We start from the raw sequence: 21823 nt of genomic DNA, 5'->3' as shown, positions 1-21823 counted from the left end.
TCAAATCCTTTTCATCCACTTACTAGCTCTGAAGTCGTGAGTAAGCCACTTAATTTATTTGATCTTGGGTTTTTTTTTGTTTGTTTGTTTAAGTATTGTCCTAAGAATTAAATGAAATAAAGTATGTGAAAATGCTACATATAGGACCTGGCACATACTTGGTCTTCACTAAATGTTGGTTTTCCCATTACAATGTGGAGTTAAGATCGAGTTAGTGGGGGCTTCCTTGGTGGCGCAGTGGTTGGGAGTCCGCCTGCCGATGCGGGGGACGCGGGTTTGTGCCCCGGTCCGGGGGGATCCCATATGCCGCGGAGCGGCTGGGCCCGTGGGCCATGGCCGCTGGGCCTGCGCGTCCGGAGCCTGTGCTCCGCAACGGGAGAGGCCACAGCAGTGAGAGGCCCGCGTACTGCAAAAAAAAAAAAAAAAAGATTGAGTTACTGAATTATTTTTAAAAGGAGACACAGTGGAAGATAAGTAATAAAACTGTTAGAATTACTTATACTGTGTCTTGTCTCGAGCATAGATCTGCCCAAACTGATTCACCTTCCTTCAAAGTAGGACTTCCTTTGTATAGGATTCACCAATTTTTTCCCCTTAAAAGTTTGATAGAAGTTGAATAAAGCTGGGTGAGGTGACTATGGTTGTGTCTTGGCATTGAGTTGCTGTACCTTAATGAGATCCTTCTTTACAAAAGTAAAAGCTTACAACAACTAAGGCAAGATGTAGTAGCTGTTATAGTCTCTGGAATGCCTTTGCATACTTCTCTAAGGGAGATCAGAAAGCCTATATAGGTGGCTTTAGGTCTAAGTGTTTAAATGCTCAGGATGTTAACTGTACACCAACACTTCTCAACAGTTCTTTCCTGTTTGATTTCCATTTTGGTATTTACTGTGGAAGGTAGCCAGTTAAAACCTATAAACTGTTCTCTAATTTTTTTGTCTCCCATATCAGTTCTGTAGAGGCCTAAAGAAACTAATGACCTTAAAGGAAATTAAGAAACATCTTTGCTACACTGATATCTTTTTTTTTTTTTTTTTTTTTTTGCGGTACGCGGGCCTCTCACTGCCGTGGCCTCTCCCATTGCGGAGCACAGGCTCCGGACGCGCAGGCTCAGCGGCCACGGCTCACGGGCGCAGCCACTCCGCGGCACGTGGGATCCTCCCGGACCGGGGCACGAACCCGTGTCCCCTGCATCGGCAGGCGGACTCCCAACCACTGCGCCACCAGGGAAGCCCCACTGATATCTTTTAATTTGGATTTTGAGAGTGAGCCAAGGTAGAGGCCCTCAGGGTGTACACTAATATTTTTGATTTATATGGTTATCTACCTCCAACTACAAATCGTGGTAGCCTTTTCCTAATTTTGAAGGAAAAAAAATGAGTGTAGAGTGTTCTGAATTTTAAACCTTTCTCATATACCTTTTTAAAAGTTTGGGTCAGGCTTCCCTGGTGGCGCAGTGGTTGAGAGTCCGCCTGCCAATACAGGGGACATAGGTTCGTGTCCCGGTCCGGGAAAGATCCCACATGCTGCGGAGAGGCTGGGCCCGTGAGCCATCGCCACTGGGCCTGCGCGTCCGGAGCCTGTGCTCTGTAACGGGGGAGGCCACAACAGTGAGAGGCCCGCATACCGCAAAAAAATAAAAGTTTGGCTCCTATTTTTCTTCAGTAAATGAAAAAATAATTCTAAAAAGTAGTAAATGAGTATTAACAGAAAAGTGTTCATTCAGCTTATGTCAGGGCTTTATTTCGGGATATGTGCTCAAGTTTTTATATGTTTGTGAGTTTGTATTACATGCTTAGTCCATCTTCTTTCTTATTCATGAAATAGAGGTAAGTGGCAGAATTTTATTGTGTTCCACAAAGAATACTTTGTTAACTGAAAATAAAATCCCAAGAGCATAAGATTGATAAAAACAGTATACTTTATTTTTTCAGTATGGCTACAGTAAGCAAGTTAATCAGTTGTTTAGAGTACACTGGAGTTTTTGGAGACGGATCTGGAGAGGAAGGCTCATGTTTGTTGTATTAGATGTAGTCAGTCATATGATTCTGGTTTATAAATACTTAAAGAAATCAAATTGTAGACTTTGAATAGCAGATTTCATTTTCTCTTTTCAATATATATGTTGTTAAACTAATAATATTCTCGATATTTTGTCACTAACACCAGCACTCTGGAAGTATACATTGTTAGTTATTTCTATAAACTGTCAACAGATTTACTACAGAGACACAAAAGTATGCCTTAGTAAATTTTTCTTAATTTATAAATATTTCAGAGACAAAAACAATATACTTGATGCTTCTAATGCCTCTCAATTCAAACAAACTTAAGTTGGAATAGGACTGGAGAAAGTGGTTCTGTTTTAGACATTTTGATATCTAGGCTGGAGGTAAAAATATACTGAGGACTCTGTATATAGCTGATGTAGAAGACTTGGGCATGAATAAGATCTTTCAGATTCTGGGTACAATATCTCAAAGTACCAAGGAGGGAACCCGGGTAAGCACCAAAATGTGTGAAGAGCAAACTAAAAGAAAGCTGTAAAAAAAAGAAATGAACAATCAAGGGATAAAGGAAAACCAGGAAACAGTGGCATTATATAGGCCAAGAACGAGAGAGTTTTATATCTGGCAGAAATGCATGAATATCTATCTACTTCCTTTAAGGGCTGCCTGGGAGAATGAACTGGACTTTTAAACATCTGTGGCACTTAGAATATCCTGGATAGGGGAGGGTATTTCTGGGATCAAAACAAGGAGCTGAGGTATGCTCAGATAGAGGCATTCGGGAACTCTCATCGAGCACAGGATGTGGTGGGATTCAGGTGACCAAGGGTCCTGGGAAAAAGGCGAGTAGAAACTTGGGTTATGGGAGAAATCCATATACATAAAACAGCTATTATTCTACTTGACTTTTTTGTTTTGTTTTTTTTTAAAAAATTTATTTATTTTTGCCAGTGTTGGGTCTTCGTTGCTGTGTACAGGCTTTTGCAGCAAGCCGGGGCTACTCTTTGTTGCGATGTGCTGGCTTCTTATTGCGGTGGCTTCTCTTGTTGTGGAGCACGGGCTCTAGGCGCATGGGCTTCAGTAGTTGCAGCATGTGGGCTCAGTAGTTGTGGCGCATGGGCTTTAGTTGCTCCGCAGCATGTGGGATCGTCCTGGACCAGGGCTCGAACCCGTGTCCCCTGGCTTGGCAGGCGGATTCTTAAACACTGTACCACCAGGGAAGCCCTTTGGTTCTTCTTTGAAATGTTATTTTCCTTTTGTTGATTTAAAAAATAATTACATTAAAACCAAATGTATTTCCTTAAAATGACTAATTTATAAGAAAGAGGAGCAAAGTGGTTGAATAAAAGTAGAAAGTGGTCCTACAGACCAGCAAAATAGGAGAAGAAAAAATTTTAAAAGCGATCCCTTTCAAAATATAAATACCTGGAAATAACCGTAAGTAGAAAGTAGAATCTGAAGTAGAAATGTATTCATTTGCATTAGTGAAAAAAATTAAGTGTTCTTGGTTGGAAAAGTTAACTGTAATTTAGCTTTTTTCAGTGATATTTAAAATATCAGTTGTTTTCAAATTTGATGCAGTTCTCATCAAAATACCAAAGGAATCTTCTCTGAACTTTCCAATATAATGTTAAAGTTCACTTGTAAGAATAAAGAGACAAAAATACCAAAGAAAACTTAGGATGAAAGTAGTGATGGGTGAGAACCAACCCTTTTAAAAATTATAAAACTATATTTAAAACAATCTGTTAGTGGGACTTCCCTGGTGCTCCAGTGGGTAAGACTCCATGCTCCCCATGCAGGGGGCCTGGGTTTGATTCCTGGTCAGGGAACTAGATCCCACATGCATGCCGCAGCTAAGGGTCCACATGCCTCAACCATGAGCCCACATGCCACAACTAAAAGATCCTGCATGTCGCAACTAAGACCCAGTGCAGCCAAAATAAATAAACAAATAAATAAAATGCATTATAAACATAAAAATAATCTGTTAGTGGTATAAGAATATACCAGTTGCGACTTCCTTGGCAGTCCAGTGGTTAAGACTCCACACTCCCAGTGCAGGGGGCATGAGTTCAATCCCTGGTCAGGGACCTAAAATCCTGCATGCTGCATGTAGTGGCCAAAAAAAAAAAAAAAAGTGTGCATATATGTGTGTGTGTGTGTATATATACACACACACATACATACATACCAGTTAGTTGATGGACTTGAATAAGCAACTAGGAAATATAGATCGTGTTATGAATTAATTTAACATATATTAAACAAGGAAAAAGGGTTATTTATTAAGTCATATTATTAACCATTAGGGGAAAAATATATTTAGACCTTTATATCACACCACATACCAAAGTAAGCTTCAGATAGTTAAATTAATTAAATATAAAAAGTCAAATCATTGAAACACAGAATATAGTTTAATGTTTGACAGACTTGTAGAGGGGGATATAATAGAAGGGATAAAGGAAATCACAAAGGACAAGATTGATTTATTTGACTACTGAAAGTTTAAAGTTCTAATTGAATTATCCAAATTGGCATTTTTTAAAGATAAATGAGGGTAGATTTTGGCAAAACACACTGCGATGCATGCGTACTGTACTTCTCTAATTTCCTATGCTCTCTGTGCTTTATTTCTTTTCTAATTCTTGTTTTGTTCCTTTTCACTGTTTAGAAATACCTTTAATCTCAGATTTATTTTTAAAGTTATTGATAGATATTAGAATACATAGTAAAACCAAGAAATAAAGGTTAAACACAAGTGGATCATCTTCCTCAACTCCAAAGTGTAAGGTGTTTAGGAGATATCATTTGGTGAAAAAGTAATAATTAGCATTGATATAGTGTCTATTATATATGTTTTCTCATCTTTTTTAGATCACATGTATTCTTTATTCATTCTGTAGATAGTCAATGATATGTCAAAGTGATAAGTGATATAGTGAACCCAGTGATTTTTACAGTAATCTTGATCACATGGATGTTAATATAGCTAGTTCTCAAAGGTGTTGACCTGCATAGACTAGCAGAGTTCAACTAAGAACACACATCTGTTACCTTCTAGTCCAATACTCTGTTCATTATATAGTAATAACTCTCTAGAAGAAAGGGTAGTAGTGAAGGTTTTTTGTTTTTATAATGTTATGTTCTAATATTTTGGTTGTCATTTCCTTCACCTCTGTAATCTTTCCATCTCATATGGAATCCAGCCTAATTTATTATAAGGAAAATAATTTTCTGAGTTTCTATAAAACACCAATTTGAAACAAAAGTTATAGAGTTACTCGTTTTAAGACTTTGTCACACCAATTAAATGTAATATTTCTATATTATAAAGATCAAACTTCTTACCGTGAAATTCTGGGCCTTCACAGTATGTCTCCAACTTACCTTTTTAGCCTTATTTTACTCCTTTGGGACCCAAACTGTCGTGTTCATTGTTCTGTCTTCTGGTACTGGTGTAATACCTAGCAAGTGGTAGGTCCTGAATGTTTTGTTTTGTTTTTGAGAAGTAAAAAATGCATTCCTCAGGACAGATGAAATTAAGAACAATATTTACAATAAGAATGATGCAAGTCATTATCATCAGTGGAATTTTTTTCCATCAGAATACCTCGTGAAAATGTTAATGCTCAATACCATAGTGGAAAGTCAGTATGTAACATATATTTCTTTGTGATGGGGCTTATAATTTTTGTGCATATTGAAAGTACTATAAAAGTGTATTTATTAAGCCTTATTTCAACAAGCGTTAGATTAAGGAAGGATAAGGGGAAAGTCTGTTAGTGTAATTATCAGTTAAATTTGAGTAACAAAAAGAACCACAAAGGGATACAAGGAAACTTTTGGAGGTGATGGATATGTTTATTACCTTCAGTGTGGTGATAGTATCATGGATGTATTGGGCTGGCCAAAAGGTTCGTTTGGTTTTTTCCATAAGATGGTTCTAGTAGCACTTAGTTATCTTTAACTTCATTTGAAACAATTTTGTTAGATTGTATTGTGACAGCTGTTATATCAGTGTGCATTTAAAAAAGACTTATCAAAATTGATGAATTTTTGTATAGCCATTTTAATACTGAAGATGGAAGAAAAAAAGCAACATTTTTGGCATATTATGCTTTATTATTTCAAGAAAGGTAAAAACGCAACTGAAATGCAAAAAAAGATTTGTGCAGTATATGGAGAAGGTGCTGTGACTGATCGAATGTTTCAAAAGTGGTTTGCGAAGTTTCATGCTGGAGATTTCTCACTGGACGATGCTCCACGGTCAGGTAGACCAGTTGAAGTTGATAGCGATCAAATCGAGACATTAATTGAGAACATTCAATGTTAATACCACGTGAGAGATAGCCGACATATTCAAAATACACAAATCAAGCACTGAAAATCATTTGCACCAGCTTGGTTGTGTGAATCGCTTTGATGTTTGGGTTCCATATAAGTTAAGTTAAGTGAGAAAAACCTTCTTGACCATATTTCTGCCTGTGATTCTCTAATGAAAATGTTCCATTTTTAAAACAAATCACGATGGGCGATGAAAAGTGGATACTGTACAATAATGTGGAATGGAAGAGATCGTGGGGCAAGCGAAATGAACCGCCACCAACCACACCAAAGGCTGCTCTTTATCCAAAGAAGGTGATGTTGTGTATGTGGTGGGATTGGATGTTGTGTATGTGGAGTCCTCTATTAGGAGCTCCTTCCGGAAAACTAAACAATTAATTCCAACAAGTACTGCTCCCAATTAAGCCAACTGAAAGCAGCGCTTGGCAAAAAGCGTCCAGAACTAGTCAACAGAAAATGCATAATCTCCCATCAGGATAACACAAGACCGCATGTTTCTTTGATGACCAGGCAAAAACTGTTACAGCTCGGCTGGGAAGTTCTGATTCATCCATCGTATTCACCAGACATTGCACCTTGGGATTTCCATTTATTTCAGTCTTTACAAAATTCTCTTAATGGAAAAACAATTCAATTCCCTGGAAGACTGTAAAAGGCACCTGGAACAGTTCTTTGCTCAAAAAATGAAAAGTTTTGGGAAGACGGAATTATAAAATTGCCTGAAAAATGGCAAAAGGTAGTGGAACAAAAGGGTGAATACGTTGTTCAATAAAGTTCTTGGTAAAAATGAAAAATGTGTCTTTTATTTTTACTTGGAAAGCAAAAGCACTTTTTGGCCAACCCAGTATATGCATATGTCCAAACTCATCAAATTGTATACATTAAATATGTTCAGGGACTTCTGTGGTGGTCCAGTGGTTAAGAATCCACCTTCCAGCGCAGGGGATGCAGGTTCAATCCCTGGTCAGGGAACTAAGATCCCACATGCTGCGGGACAACTAAGACCTCACACTGCAACTACTGAGCCTGCACACCACAACTAGAGAGCCCACATGCTGCAACTACAGAGCCCACGTGCTCTGGAGCCCGTGCGCCAAATAGAAGCCCACGTGCCACAACTAGAGAGAAGTCTGCACGCACCGCCACAAAAGATCCTGCATGCCACAACTTAAGACCCAACGCAGCCATAAATATATATATATATATATATATATATATTTTTTTTTTTAAATATATTCAGAGTTTCCCTGGTGGCACAGTGGTTAAGAATCTGCCTGCCAATGCAGGGGACATGGGTTTGAGCCCTGGTCCAGGAAGATCCCACATGTCACAGAGCAACTAAGCCCATGCAACACAACTACTGAGCCTGTGCTCTAGAGCCCGTGAGCCACAACTACTGAAGCCCGTGTGCCTAGAGCCTGTGCTCCGCAACAAGAGAAGCTACCGCAATGAGGAGCCCACACACCGCAATGAAGAGTAGGTCCTGATCACCGCAACCACTCTTGTGAGAGAAAGCCCACGCGCAGCAACGAAGACCCAACACGGCCAAAAATAAATAAATAAATAAAATAAATCAGAAAAAATGTATGTTCAGGTTTTTGTATATCAACTGTACCTCAAAGCTATTTTTAAAATGTGAGTAATAATTTCTTTACTATGTACATATCAACATCACATAAGGCTACTGCTCTAAAAACATTTACAGGATTGTTGGTTAAATAGGCAGTTTAAGCACGTTTAACTCTGGTCCCTCCCTAAACTTCCTAAAATTATAGTGGAGGAACATAAAAATATATAAAGATTAAAAACCAAAAAACTGAAGAGAAGGTGGTAGTAAAGGAGATTTCGACAGAATTTTGGGAAGTGGAAAACACACTGACCAATGTGAAAAGGGACTTAGAACAGAGAAAGCTAAAACTTGCTTTCTTGTAGGTGAGGGAAGCCAATAAGAATCAAGATGATTATCTTCAAAGAACCCCCAGAAAGGCCCAGAAATTGGAGGTCCCCCTTAAGCCTGGTGTGTAGGATGGGACTGAAAACAAGAAGAGTACTTGAATGTCTCTATAAAGCGTGTTTAGAACCCCAGATTCCTTCCATCAAATTGAGCACATGACAGCTTCACGCACACCTGGGAACAGAGTAGGGAGGGATTTACTCTGGCGTGGTTGAACCTGGAAGTCTCTGGGTTCAGTATATCAGGTCCAACTGATGGTGGGGTTGTTAGTTCCTTGCTGAAAGCAGGAATCTGCATGCTGAATAGTGAGATTGCTCCCACCCCTTATTTGGCTCCCAGAATACTGACAGCCACTTCTGGTGGGAGACAGAACCCCTCTCTTGAAAAACTAACCAGCCCAAGAGAGGAAATCGATAGCTACTGATGGTTGTGGCCCACCAATGACATTGCAAGGACTGTATTCAGTCACCAAGCAGTAAGATGGCCACTAAGCCACAAGCCCTCCCCCTTACATTTACATACACATTTCCCAGTCATTTAAAATATTCCATTCTCTCAAAATGAACAGAACCAGGAATTATCAGACACTTGACAAAGCCTCTAACATGAAAGACATAATCCAAATAAGCAGGAAAAAATGGATGGAATGGAGACAACACAGAATAGAAAAAAGATGGGGGGGGTGGCAAATGTCTGTTTTCTCAGTAATTAGGAAATATTGCAACCATGAAATAAGAAACAGGTCATAATAAATAAGAAGCTCTTGGAAATTAAAAATATAATAGCATAAATTTTAAAAATTAAAATTTAATTTTAATTAAAGAAGGCTAGAAGACAGTCAAGGAAATCTCCCAAGAAAATGAACAAATAGAGAAAATAGGAGAGAGAAGATAAAGAAATTAGAGAATCAAACCGGGAGGTATGTCACATACTCATAGTAATAATTATAACTAAAACTAATCATAGTCTGGAAGGAGACTGGAAGAGAAGAAATTATGAAAGAAGTTTCTAGTAGTAACATGAATTTTTGCACAGAAAGTTCTCAATATAATGGATTAAAAATTGTAATACAATGGATTAAAAAAAGTTACACCATGAGGTTGAAGAACATGAAGAATTAAAAAAAATAAACGCTCAAAAGAGAGAGAAAAAACAGCTCACATTCAAAGGAACAGGAATCACAATTATAAAATTCTTAAGGAAAGTTATTTCTAGTCTAGAATAATACACCTTTTCTAAAAGTCAGTAACCTTGAAAATACAATAATTATGTAGGCCTCAGGAAATTTGTTTCCTATGTATAGTTCTTAAGAGGCAATTGGAGGGTATAACCCACTAAATTGAGCAAGTGTAGCTAGAAAAACGAAGATGGGACCGGGGAAACAGGAGAGTGTAACACAAGAGAGAGTGTCAGCTCTGTGGTAGCCTCGGGGGCCAGGGGTCCACACTGGAGCGCGAGGCTCAAGGTTTCTAAGACGGATGTCTGTGATATTGATAGTTACCTGGTATGCTTGACCAATTGAGAGGAGGTGTACAAATCTGCAGGAAAGTTTGAAGAAGGGCTGAATTACTGATGGTACACAGGAAACCCAAGACAATTATTAGGGAAAAAATAAGAGTTATATAAGAAAAAATAGGAAATCATGCTGTCATTGGTATGAATAATAACTGTAGTCATAAGACTGAACTAAGCAAAAATTAGCAGTATTAGGAAGACATTTCCATAGTAGGAAGACAGTAGAGTATGTGTGAAATAGATCAAGTAATAACGTTTATGCATTCTGAAATATTTTGAAATATGGAGGCAAATCTTCGAAGTAGCTGTTTTTAAAAAGTTGAAACTTGATGTGTCAGGGTAAATGGAGGGCTGTGGGAGGGGACTGCTGGTTTTTTATTAAAATTCTTGTGTTATTTGACTTTTTTAAACAATGTACATACATTACTACCTTGTTAAACATTAACTTAGTTTGGCAAATTTTAATTCATAACCACAGACTCTACTGACTTTTAATTTAAAGAGGCTTAGCTACATAACTGTTACCTATCAACTTATTTTTTAAAAGGATGAACATTCTTTTAATACCCTTTTCTTTTAATATTTTCCAGTTGCCTTGTAGAAGGGGATGCTAAGGAAGAAATACTGCAGCCTCCAGAACCTCACCCGGTGCCACCCATCTTGACACCTTCTCCCCCTTCAGCTTTTCCAACAGTCACTACTGTGTGGCAGGACAATGACAGATACCATCCAAAGCCAGTGTTGCACGTGGTTTCATCAGAACAACATTCAACAGACCTCAACAGAAACTATAATAAATCAACAGAACTTACAGGGAAAAATGAATCAACTGTTGAACAAATAGATAAAAAATTGGAGCGAAATTTAAGTTTTGAGATTAAGAAGGTCCCTCTTCAAGAAGGACCAAAAAGTTTTGAAGGGAACACACTCTTGAATAGGGGACATGCAATTAAAATTAAATCGGCTTCGGCTTCACCATGTACAATTGATAAAGTCTTTAAATCACAGGAACTGAATTCAAGAGATCTAAAAATTGATGGTATTTCCCAGAATTCCTGTGTGGACTGCAATGCAACACAGTCAAATAAAGCTCCAGTTATCCTACCAGAAGAATCACAGAAGAATTCAGACACACCTCCAAGGCCAGACCGCTTACCTCTTGATGAGAAAGGACATGCACCATGGTCATTTCATGGACCTGAGAATACTCTACCCATGCCTGATTCCTCTGAAGGCAAATCCTCAGATACCCACTGTCAAACAATGAAAACTGGGAGTTCAACACCAAGCCCCACGACACAACTTGCAACCCATGATCTCACAGATCATCACAACAGTTCCCCTCTATTCAGAGCACCCCTCAGTTTTACTAATCCTCTTCACTCTGATGACTCAGACTCTGATGAAAGGAACTCTGATGGTGCTGTGACCAAGAATAAAACCAGTATTTCAACAGCAAGTGCCACTGTTTCTGCTGCCGCTAATACTGAAAGCATTTCTACAAGGAAAGTATTATCAATGTCCATTGCTAGACATGATATAGCAGGAACAATACATTCAGGTGCTGAAAAAGGTAATGATAATAGTATCTTAACACTTAAATATTTTTACTATGTGCCAGTCACTGTTCTAAGCAGCTTAGCTATATTAATTCATTGTTTTATTCCACACTTTACTCCAGAACCTACGCAAAATTTCATTATTTTTGATACTAATTTTTTTTTTTAAGTAAGCCTTTATTTATTGTTACCTTAGTTTGATCACATTGCATTATTGGACTTTTTGTTTCCAAAATATTTAAATTGTTGTAACTGAAAATTTTCTCTTCTTATATCTTACAACTCTTAGTATTTATATGGGTCAAAATTTTATATAACTGAATAATTAGAAACAATTTAGGGATTACTTAAAGTGACTGTGACACAAATATTGTAGAATGGCTTGATTGGCCATTTAATTTCACCCATGTATATTACAGATATCTATTTCGTTATCTTTTTATGATCTTTTAACTACAAAATACCTTTTTAAAATTTTAAACCTCCTCACAAATGCTTGCAAAATGGCTCCTTTCAACAATGAGTTTATTACCCAAGGAGCAATATTGCAGCTGCTCAGCAGAATATAGGAAGTTCAATTCAGTCAGTAGAAAGTGGGATATTTCCATGTCTAGTCATCAGTGCTACTACTGTTTAATTAATGACTCTCTTCTTTAAGCAGTCTAAGCATTTCAAGATAACGTATCCCCTAAGTTCCCAAGATGTATTACTGGGTCTTGAAACTCCTCTTTAATCTGCTAAAAATTACCACAGTGCCGTCTTCAACAGACCATTAAAAAAAAAAAAAAAAGACCATGAAGTTGACAGCAAATATATAAACACAAAAGCTGTTTATTGATAGGTTGATTATCAGTGGTCTTTTACTTGTTGGTGAACTTTGATAGCGACACACATAGACTGGTATTTATAATGTGCAGTCAAATAAGTACTGTGAACTTGAAAGATGACTTTTTCTAATTCTCACCCAGTAAGTACCACCCATACTGTGGTGCCTCTATTTTCCTCAACTCACACATACTTTTTTTTCTTTTTTTTATCTTGGGGATGTATCTGGTAGAGTAAATGAGAGTCTAAGCTAGTTTTTTAAATTTACAGGATTTTCTGTGTTCTTGATTCTTTTGTGGTTTATTTGAAGGATATTCAGAAGATAATGGTTGCCACAATACATACTACTTTACCAGTTTGGCATAATTTTAAATTGTTAATATATTTTTCCCCTCGATTTCAGAGTTTGAAAAATAACTGCTAAGTTGTAACTACACAAGAAAACATGTAGATAAGAAATTGTCGTTTTGGTTTTTTTTTTTTTTTTTTTTTTTAGCATATCAGGCATTTGTTTTGTACCTAGGAAATAAATTTTTTTAAACCATTACTAGAAATAAAGTTTGGTGAGGGCAGGAAGGATGCATGATATAACATGCTCATTAAAAGTTACTGCCATATGACCAGTGTTTTAGTGATAACAGAAAGAGTTCCTTTAGAAAACAACATACTGTACAGAATAGTTGAAAGCACTCTTCTGTATACCAGCTCACTTCCTTTCTCTCCATTTTATTTGTATTTCAAAGCAAAGATAGCTGTAAATGTGATTTCTGGTTTCTTTTCACCCTACCCTTAACTATGCTAAATGAGTTTGGTATTAACAGAAGATTTTCCTGTGTAAGTATTCTGTATTGCAGCATAACTACAAGCAGTCCTATTTTTAATGTTAGTAATTATTTACCTTGTAGATGAACCTTTGACTCAAGGATTAGATTATTGTTTGCTTGTTTGTTTTCAAATTTGCTATGGAATAATTTTGTTTTGATACCTAAAACAACCTTTTGCATAAGTTACTGCCTAAAAAAAATTCCTGGCTGTCATTCTGATTTTAATATTGACTCAGGCCTCCTGAAAGATTTCTCAAACATGGCTACACTAGGCTCCCATGAAGTGTATGATTTACAAAAGCCTACGAAAAATGTGCAGGCTCTGGTCGGACAAATTTGTAACACAGTAAAGGCAATCCAGAGATCCAGGGAGAAACATGCAGTTGAGAAGCCAAGGCCACAGTTAGAAAATAAAGTCTTTTAAGAGCGAGGACTGTTAAAACAGAAGAGGTATAGAGTTTCCAAAAGATACTTGATACTTGATGTAAACAAGCCATACTGTCCTTCCTGATTTGTTCACGTAATTGTGAAATGGCACCACAGTGTCAAGATTATGCATCCCTTCCTTTCAACAGCCATCTCTTCACTGTGAGCTCTTAGTAACAAAAGAGCAAGGGGAAATATGATTGCTTAGACTGTTACTACCAGACAGGGTAGATAGTTCTTTAGTAGCTTAACTTTATATACAAGAGAGTTCCAGTACTCATGTTTTATATATATATGTGTGTGTGTGTATATATATACAGATTTTTATATATACACACACACATATATATAAAGTATTGGACTGGAACTCTTCTCTCAGCAGGATCCAGCGGCTGTATTTTCTTGTGTCTTCAGCTAAACAATTGTAGGAGGAACCAGAGCAGTCATACCTGGCTCATGCATGTTGAAAATTGAAAAGGCTTTTCTTGATTTTCACTCTTTTTAATGCATAGCCTATCAAATGTGGTAAAATAGCCAAGTATCATGGCACAGTTGTTCACATTTTTAAGAAAACAGTTGTCAAGGCCCAGACAATATAGGATCCTCACATCTTCCTTTCTTTGCCCCATCTTTTCTAACCTGAGAGTCCACACACAGAATTGTATCCTCATATTTTTTCTACCTCCAGTGAAACCTCAAAGGATCTAATACTCTCATTTCACCTAATGCCATAATGAGGCTAACTGACAAGGCTTACTTAATGCATTATCTTTTCCAAGAGCTAATTTTGTTTTTACTGGTAAAAAGCTTTTATATGGCTTCATTCAGTATTCTCAAAGTATGGTCATATGCCACTGTTCACAAGATTTTAGGCAATAAATAAATGAACATCCAAAAGTTTTAATGGTTATATTTTTGTATATTAGAAAAATAACTAACACTTTTAATCTGCTATTTTAGTCATTGCTATTTAAAACATGACTGAAGTACATAGTTAAGTGTAAAATGAGTGGGATTTAAAACAATAGGACATATGGTCCACAGTATATGGCAAAACTCGGAAAAGGAGCTAAGCAACTGACTACAGTTTGGGAAACACTGATTTAAGTCAGATGACTAAAGCTTTCCTTTGTGGACGCAAAGCATTATCGGCAAACCCAGTAGAGAAGGCACTCGCCTGCTGGCTTCTCTGCTGAAGATGCCTTCAGACTCAGAGGACAGTGTGATTAACGCCTACACGGTGTCAGGAACATCATGGGAGAGTCATTTTCTCTGTGCAACAGTGATGGAGTTCAGTCTTTGCTCAATAAGCTTTATAATTGTTTTTGATAACAAGTCAAGTGATAAGGATATCTTGTTTATTTTTGCATTTTAAAAAACTGGTTCTCCTAGATACTTGTGGCAGTGATTTATAAGAATGTCAAGAAAGCTGTCTTATTTTGTTTAGATAACAAGTTCACTTTTAAATGAGTTAACATTTTTTAACAAGTTCATAATTTGTCTAAATTTTATGTATTTGTTATAGATGTTGATGTTAGTGAAGATTCGCCTCCTCCCCTACCTGAAAGAACTCCTGAGTCTTTTGTTTTGGCCAGTGAACATAGTGAGTATATCTTCTGATTTTACATATTTCATGCTTTAATAATAAGCTCTGAAAAACATGGCTGATGTCAGTCTGTTGCTGTTGAGCTACACAATTAAATTCAAAAACAGGTTTGAATTTATACTGACAAATGTTTTTAATTCCTTGTATGAAAAATACTTATAATGGTATTTTTTATTTGCTAAGACTGCTAATAAAATGGCTGCACTTATATCAAACACTATAATCCAGTTAAATGCAACTGTAACTGTATACAGTTTATTGTCTTTTCATTCATTAAAAATGGCACTTACTTATGAAAAGACATTAACTGCTTCACTTGGTACCAGTTTAGGTAAGTAAACATTTAAATTCTGTTGTAGGCAGGCATCACTCAGTTGATGTTAACTGAGGACCCTTAAGGCCACAAGAGTATCAGTGAGGGAGAAAGTGATATTTCAGAGTATTGATAATATATTCCTCCTCCTTCCCATCCTGAAAAAGAGTATAGAAACAGCTTTAATATATTTACGGTGTCTTGTGCTCAGTGGAGGTGCACGCTACTAGTCTTATCTGAGCTGCATTTTACAAATATTTTATTCATTTTAACTGATTTTAAGAATGTTAAAAACAGTGAAGCCGTATACTCCACTAATATTAAATAAATAAGTCTATGTGTGTCACACCTGTAGATTACAATGCACTTGTAATAAACTCTGATAACTCAATTCTTTAAATTTTAAGGAAGAAAGCAAAGCTTAAAGGGATATTCTTCAATTAATAGAAGCTAGAAATTTTTTAGTGGAAGTGATAGTTTCTAAAAATCTACAGTATCTGTTTTTGTATATTACCTTAAAGCAAGAAATTTTCATAATTAAAGATGTTAATTTTAATTGTAAGATTTCATTTTTCTCAGATACACCTGTAAGATCTGAGTGGAGTGAACTTCAAAATCAGGAGCAGTGTGAACAAAGAAAACCTGAAGTGAGTCCTTTTGGGATTGGAACAGCTATAGCTCAATATTTTTGTTCTTTTGTTTTATTAATTTATCTTACAGTTGTTTGTTACAATAACTTACCTTAAGACTATTAAATATAATTTTTGATAATTATTTCTTACGCTGTGATTTCAGATGAAAAGTGTATAAAATGTGAGATCTAAAATTTTTTTAAAGAGCATTATGATCTACATATGACCATCACTTCAGAGTATTATTTTCCCAAGCTGCTTTTGAAATTTGTAAATTATGCCTTGTTTCAAATCATTTTGGAGGTATGAATAGAACAGGAGTTACTATTTTCAGGGTCCCAGTACTTTCCTAGATTTTGTTCTTTCCATTATAGAACCGGCTATATTGTCTCTCCCTTTGGTTTTTCTGGTCACATGAGACTTCCTTTCACATTCAGGAAATGTTTTGGTAGCTAAATATTTTAGCCACTGGAAATGCTATTTTTCATCAACATTAATATTTTTCGTATTTCTCTCATATTTGAATATCTGAAATTGGGGTATATCTTAAAATTGATTAAAAAAGCATTGTGATATACTTTAATTGGTAGATAAAGTATTGGTAACCTAATAATGATGCTGTGTCTTACAATCAGTGATATAATTTGATGAATACAGTAGAGGGCTGGCAAAATGCAGTTTGTGTGTATGTTCTCTTATGTAGTAACTTCTGCATTTTCAGTTTTCATCCAGAAGGAAAAGGAATTCCCCTATCCTTTTACTCCCAGTATAAAACACCACAACATTAAACGTTTTTAACCCTAATTGAAAACCCCATTGTTTTCTTTTCCTTTGACACGAGAATCTTGATAGATCTTGATTTATTGGGATATATACTCATAACAGACCAAATTTTCTATAATTTGTACATGAAAGGGATATACTGTAATAGCTGTTGAATGTCTTCCTTATAGGGCTTGATAACCTCTGGAAGTGAAACATGTGGTAAGTTGGACTGTGTTCCTTTTTGCTATAGATTATATAGATTAATTTCCATAAAATAGCATGTCTCATGGTGTATGCTATTTATTTGTGAAATTTATTTCAGTATGTGGAAATATGTAGGACAGCTCTTCTAGAACCTGAATTATGTAGTATAATTCTTTTAAATTCGTTATTATACCAGATATAATGATTGATCAGGAGGATAACAGCATTTATTATCAGTAGTTAACAGGCTGATGGGAAGGAAATTATTTTAAAAATATTTTCCTGTATTTTATTTCTGTTGTTTATAAAAACACTTAGAATCTAGATCTGACAATGATTTGAATAAATGTGCCAAATTAACCTAGATGATTGAATTGGGGGCCTAAAAATCAATTGTTTTGGAAATCTTCCTTTTAGGACTTTTACATTTGTGAAGGCTAGTAAGATTATGTTAGCTCAACACAGTGTTATAATGCCAAGTTAGAAAATTTTTCTACTACGTTACTTTTATGATCATAAAATAGGTCAAGTTATTGTTAATTCTTATAAATCAGTAACTATGTAAGCAGCTCATCAAACATCCTAGCTTATACAGTTCCCTCAATTTATCTATCACCTCTGCCCTTACCCTCCATTCTGCTTCAGCTGCTCTCTTCCTGGATCTTTGCCTAATGGGGCTCCATTCCATCTCATAAACTCTTTATTATTCTCTGTTTACTTTTCTGCAGCAACATATTATAAGGAAAAGAGCAGAAGCTTTAGCGTCAAGCCCACCTGGATTGGAGTCCCATTTTTGCCATTTTACTTACTATTTGGGTTTGGGCAAGTTACCTCATCTTTCTAGGCTTCAGTTTTCTTCTCTGTTAAATGCAGATAATGGTAGTAACCTACCCTAGAGGATTGTTGCGAAGATTTAATTAAATTAAATCATACATGGAGAGTATTAGACAGTGCCCGGCACATGGTAGGCACTGAAATGGTAGCAATGCTGTTATTATTATCTAGGTTATATGACTACTGCTGCTATGGCTAGATCCCTGGGTCTTTCATTTTCTTAGTATCTGTTAACTCCTTTCTGGTTTCTCTTCCTTCTCTATTCAATCTAGATTCCATCACTCTAGTCACACTCACAGTTATCCTTAACTTTCTTGCCCCTAATTCCCATACCATTTTGCTTTATCCCTCAGGATTACTGAATACTGCTGAGGAACTTGGCTGTTTTACAGGTTGAGCATACAGTTCTAGGACTGATCCACAGTTGAGCCCTCAGCGTTGCTTGGTTATCTTACATGCTCTATTTATACCCTTTTTATTTCCCCTGAATTTTCCAAATCTTTATTTTCTTCATGAACCCCACTAACTCTTACTCAGTAGTAGACCCTTTACTTCATTGAGAAAATTGAGGCTTTTAGCCTAAATCATCATTTCCTTATAGAAGCCAACCCTGAATCTCCGCCACTAGTTTCGTCTACATGCCTCTCCTTTCTGTCCCCGTTTATTATAAACCTTATCACACTACTATAAGTAATGTACTTGTCTGTCTCTCCTACTAGACCAGGGGTTAGCAAACTGTATCCTACAGGCCTAATCCTGCCCTTGAGCTGAATGAGTTCTTTTTACATTTTAAAGAGTTGTTTAAAAATAAAAACAAAGAAACAAAAATCAATGAAGAATGTGCGACGGAGACCGTATGTGGCTTGCAAAGCCTAAAATATTCTCTAACCCTTTATAGAAAACGTTTGCCGACCCCTGTCTAGACTATAAGCACCTGAGGACAAGGATTGTCTGTTATTTGACTTGTATTCCAAGTTTCCAGAAAAGTTCCTTACAGGGGGTGTAGGGGGCGTGATGAAGGTGGTGAAAGAATGCCTGAATCATAGTAGTTGATTTCTTTTGTTACTAATCATATGCACTGGCAGTTAAATAAGTAAACTAACTAAAATTTAAGCAATGCTAAATCTTAAAAGAATTACTACTTTTAAGCACAAATATTAAGTCCATTAATAAGCTATGAACTTGTTTGCCATTGATTTCCATATAAAGGCATTTCAGTTGCAGTTAAAGTAGGAGCATAAGGAGAATCGTCACAGCAGAAGTACTCGCTGCAGGTTTCTACGTGCCTGCAAGAACACCTAATATAATTTCCTGTGTTCATTACCCTTGCATTTATATTTATCTGGGCCTCTAAAATTATTATGCCCAAGAAAAAACTTGCTCTTTTAACTAACTGCCCACATTAAAACAATTAGAGGATTCTTCTACCTATGATGCTACACATGATTATGACTAACAATGGCTTTGATTTGCATTTTAGACCATCCAGCACGAGGTATTCATACAGAGACTTGTACAGAATGTCCAACTACTTTCAGTAACAAGAAAGATCAAATATCAGAAAGTCCAACAGAAGCCACAGAGATTGGTAATTTGTTTATTAGATGATTTTAAAACTGTAATTGTGTAGTTAATGCTGGCAAGAATGAAAAAAAGTTATTTGGCATCATTCCAGAATTTCCTTAAGGCAAAGTTTATCTTTGTGCTGTGATTTATTCAGGTCCTTAAATGGCACTTGCCAAGAATAAAACATGTACCGTCAAAGTTGCTTGGAATTAATTATGAAACAAATGAACTAATTTATTCTGTTTCATACTGAGGTTAAAAACTAAAATATAAAAAACTGCAGTATGTAAACAAATCTTTCTTTTGAGTTGGAAAGACTAAAATATCTTAGCTGTTTTTCTTACATTTTGATAGAATTGATTTTATTTTTATAAAAGAAGCAATTATTTTCAACTACCCAGAACAAATTAAGAGTTGGTTTGTGTTTGTAGAGATTTGTTTGGTTTTAAGTTCTAAATTTCCCTATGGAAATTTATTTGTTCCATAAAATAAGAATGTCTACAGACATGAGCTTAATAATATTTCTGAACACTAGAGAATTATTGTCGTATTTTGATTATAGGTTTTGGTAATCGCTGTGGAAAACCCAAAGGACCAAGAGATCCACCTTCAGAATGGACATGATTCAGGGAACTAAAAGACACTTTAAATTATACTGGAAAATTCAAGTGCCACTGAAAGCCAGATTTATAGTATTCCATCTTAAAAATGTGGGACTAACAGCAGTGTAGATTGTTACCTTAGTGTTTTTTGCTGGGACCATCTACCTGCCTTATATTACACTTAGGAAAAAGTATTACATACGGTTTATTTTGTAACTTCAAGTATTATTGCCTTAATGTCTCTTAACCCTGTTACACGCTGCTTGTAGACATGTTAATATAGTAATACTTTTATGATAAATTGAGTTTAAGGACTACTCTTTTGCTAATGTTTTATCATGTATGCATTATTTTGTATATGTACAGGGCAAGTAGGTATATAATTTGATAAAGTTACAGTCATAAAATATTATTAACAGAAGATGTAAGAAATTTCTGCATGGTCTAAATCTTTGTGTACCTTATTTGTAAATTATTTGCCCTGAAGTTTTAGAAAATAGTTTCAGAATTTTAAAATTGCTGGATTCATGCAGCCAGCATTACAGGTTATCAGAGATCAAAGATTGTAATAATAATACATTTTGTAAATTGTAAGCAAAAAGTTATTTTTATATTATAAACTGTCTAATTGTCCATCCTAATTGTCCTTGTTTTCATTTAGTCATGGAGATTCAGTAAGTGCCTTGGAACAATATTGAATTCTCTTAGCTCGTGTGTGTTACTTTAATATTTGAACTCAACTGGGATTAGAAGACTATCAAAATATATGTATGTTTCAGGATATTTGACCTGCCATTAAAAAGACAAAAACAATTTTACAGTGCCTACTTGTTTTGGTTTTTCATTCCTCTTTTGTGGGAAATTAGACTTAATATCCACCTTCCTCCCAGCTCAGTCTTATCTTTAAGTCATGAGTGTGAATGGGGTTTAATTTCTTAATTACAGAATAGGGAGCACCTTCTGCAGAAACATGGCTTTGCAGTTCTAAATACTTATCCTGGAGTCAGCCCTAGGCATCCTTCTTAGCCTTCTCATTGTTGCCTACTGGGATGCCAGGAAAACACCAAACAAAGGTGCAGTTGGGAAAAGGGAACTGGTTTCTTCCCATCCTGCACTGGAGCAGAGGCCCTTTCCGTAAGTACCAAGTTTGAATTTTGACATCATGGATCAAAGCTGATAGACATCTGTATTTTCCCTCTGCATATAAAAGAGGGAAGAAATTATGAGACTAAAGTGAGATAAAGTAATCGTATATGAATAGAAAGAGGATTGTTGTGGAAGAGAAAATAATACTATGATTTCATGTTGGAAAATTTATAAAGCTTAGTGGTCTTCGAATTTCACATTTTTCTCATATATTTGTTCAAAAAATGTAAATATAGTGGACCCTTGACCGTCATAAGACACAAACACCTCTACAGCATATCATTTTCTTAATAAAATTTAAACTGAAATAAAGTATGACTGAAAAAAAATTTAGTCTCCATACACTTTATGATTTGTATAATATGGCACTAAAATCATTTGTAAAGATTTTTTTCTTGAGAAGGAGTTGCTTTGGAACTCCTTCATTGAAGTATACATGTATTCAGAAGGGTGCAAAAAAGCATATTAACCACCACAAAGTATACACTCCTCTGAGTGTGACCACCCTTAGGTCAAGCAGTAGAACAGGACCAGCCACTGAGAAGCTTCCCCTTGGGCTTCTAAGATTTGTTCATTATTATATGTGTAGCAGTTGCTTGTTCACTTTTCATTGCTAGAGTTTTGCATTTTATGAATATACCACAGTTTGTTCATTCTGCTACTAATAGACATTTGGATTGTATTTGGCTTGGG

At 36.0% G+C, this 21823-nt stretch overlaps 1 protein-coding gene across 8 annotated transcripts in view; it reads left to right on the top strand.

The window, feature by feature from the left end:
* Positions 1 to 20807, top strand: part of PTPN12 (protein tyrosine phosphatase non-receptor type 12) — an 86588-nt gene extending 65781 nt beyond the window's left edge. For 5 of the 8 annotated variants that reach the window (XM_089917055.1, XM_089917054.1, XM_089917052.1 and 2 more), the window contains 7 exons: positions 6558 to 6653; positions 10419 to 11401; positions 14988 to 15065; positions 15961 to 16028; positions 16967 to 16997; positions 19297 to 19404; positions 19945 to 20807. In XM_089917055.1, coding sequence (XP_089773181.1) covers positions 6558 to 6653; positions 10419 to 11401; positions 14988 to 15065; positions 15961 to 16028; positions 16967 to 16997; positions 19297 to 19404; positions 19945 to 20006 — 1426 coding nt within the window. In that variant the 3' untranslated portion in view covers positions 20007 to 20807. The other 3 variants (XM_089917048.1, XM_022554359.2, XM_089917053.1) reach the window with 3 other exon arrangements.
* The last annotated feature ends 1016 nt before the right edge of the window (positions 20808 to 21823 follow it).

This window comes from Delphinapterus leucas, chromosome 9 (genome assembly GCF_059928025.1).
Source record: "Delphinapterus leucas isolate spDelLeu-1000000601 "Yukka" chromosome 9, BTC_Dleu_Yukka2, whole genome shotgun sequence".
NCBI lineage: Eukaryota > Metazoa > Chordata > Mammalia > Artiodactyla > Monodontidae > Delphinapterus > Delphinapterus leucas.
The sequence above is the reverse complement of the archived record's forward strand: the minus strand, read 5'-3'. Positions and strand labels throughout refer to the sequence as shown.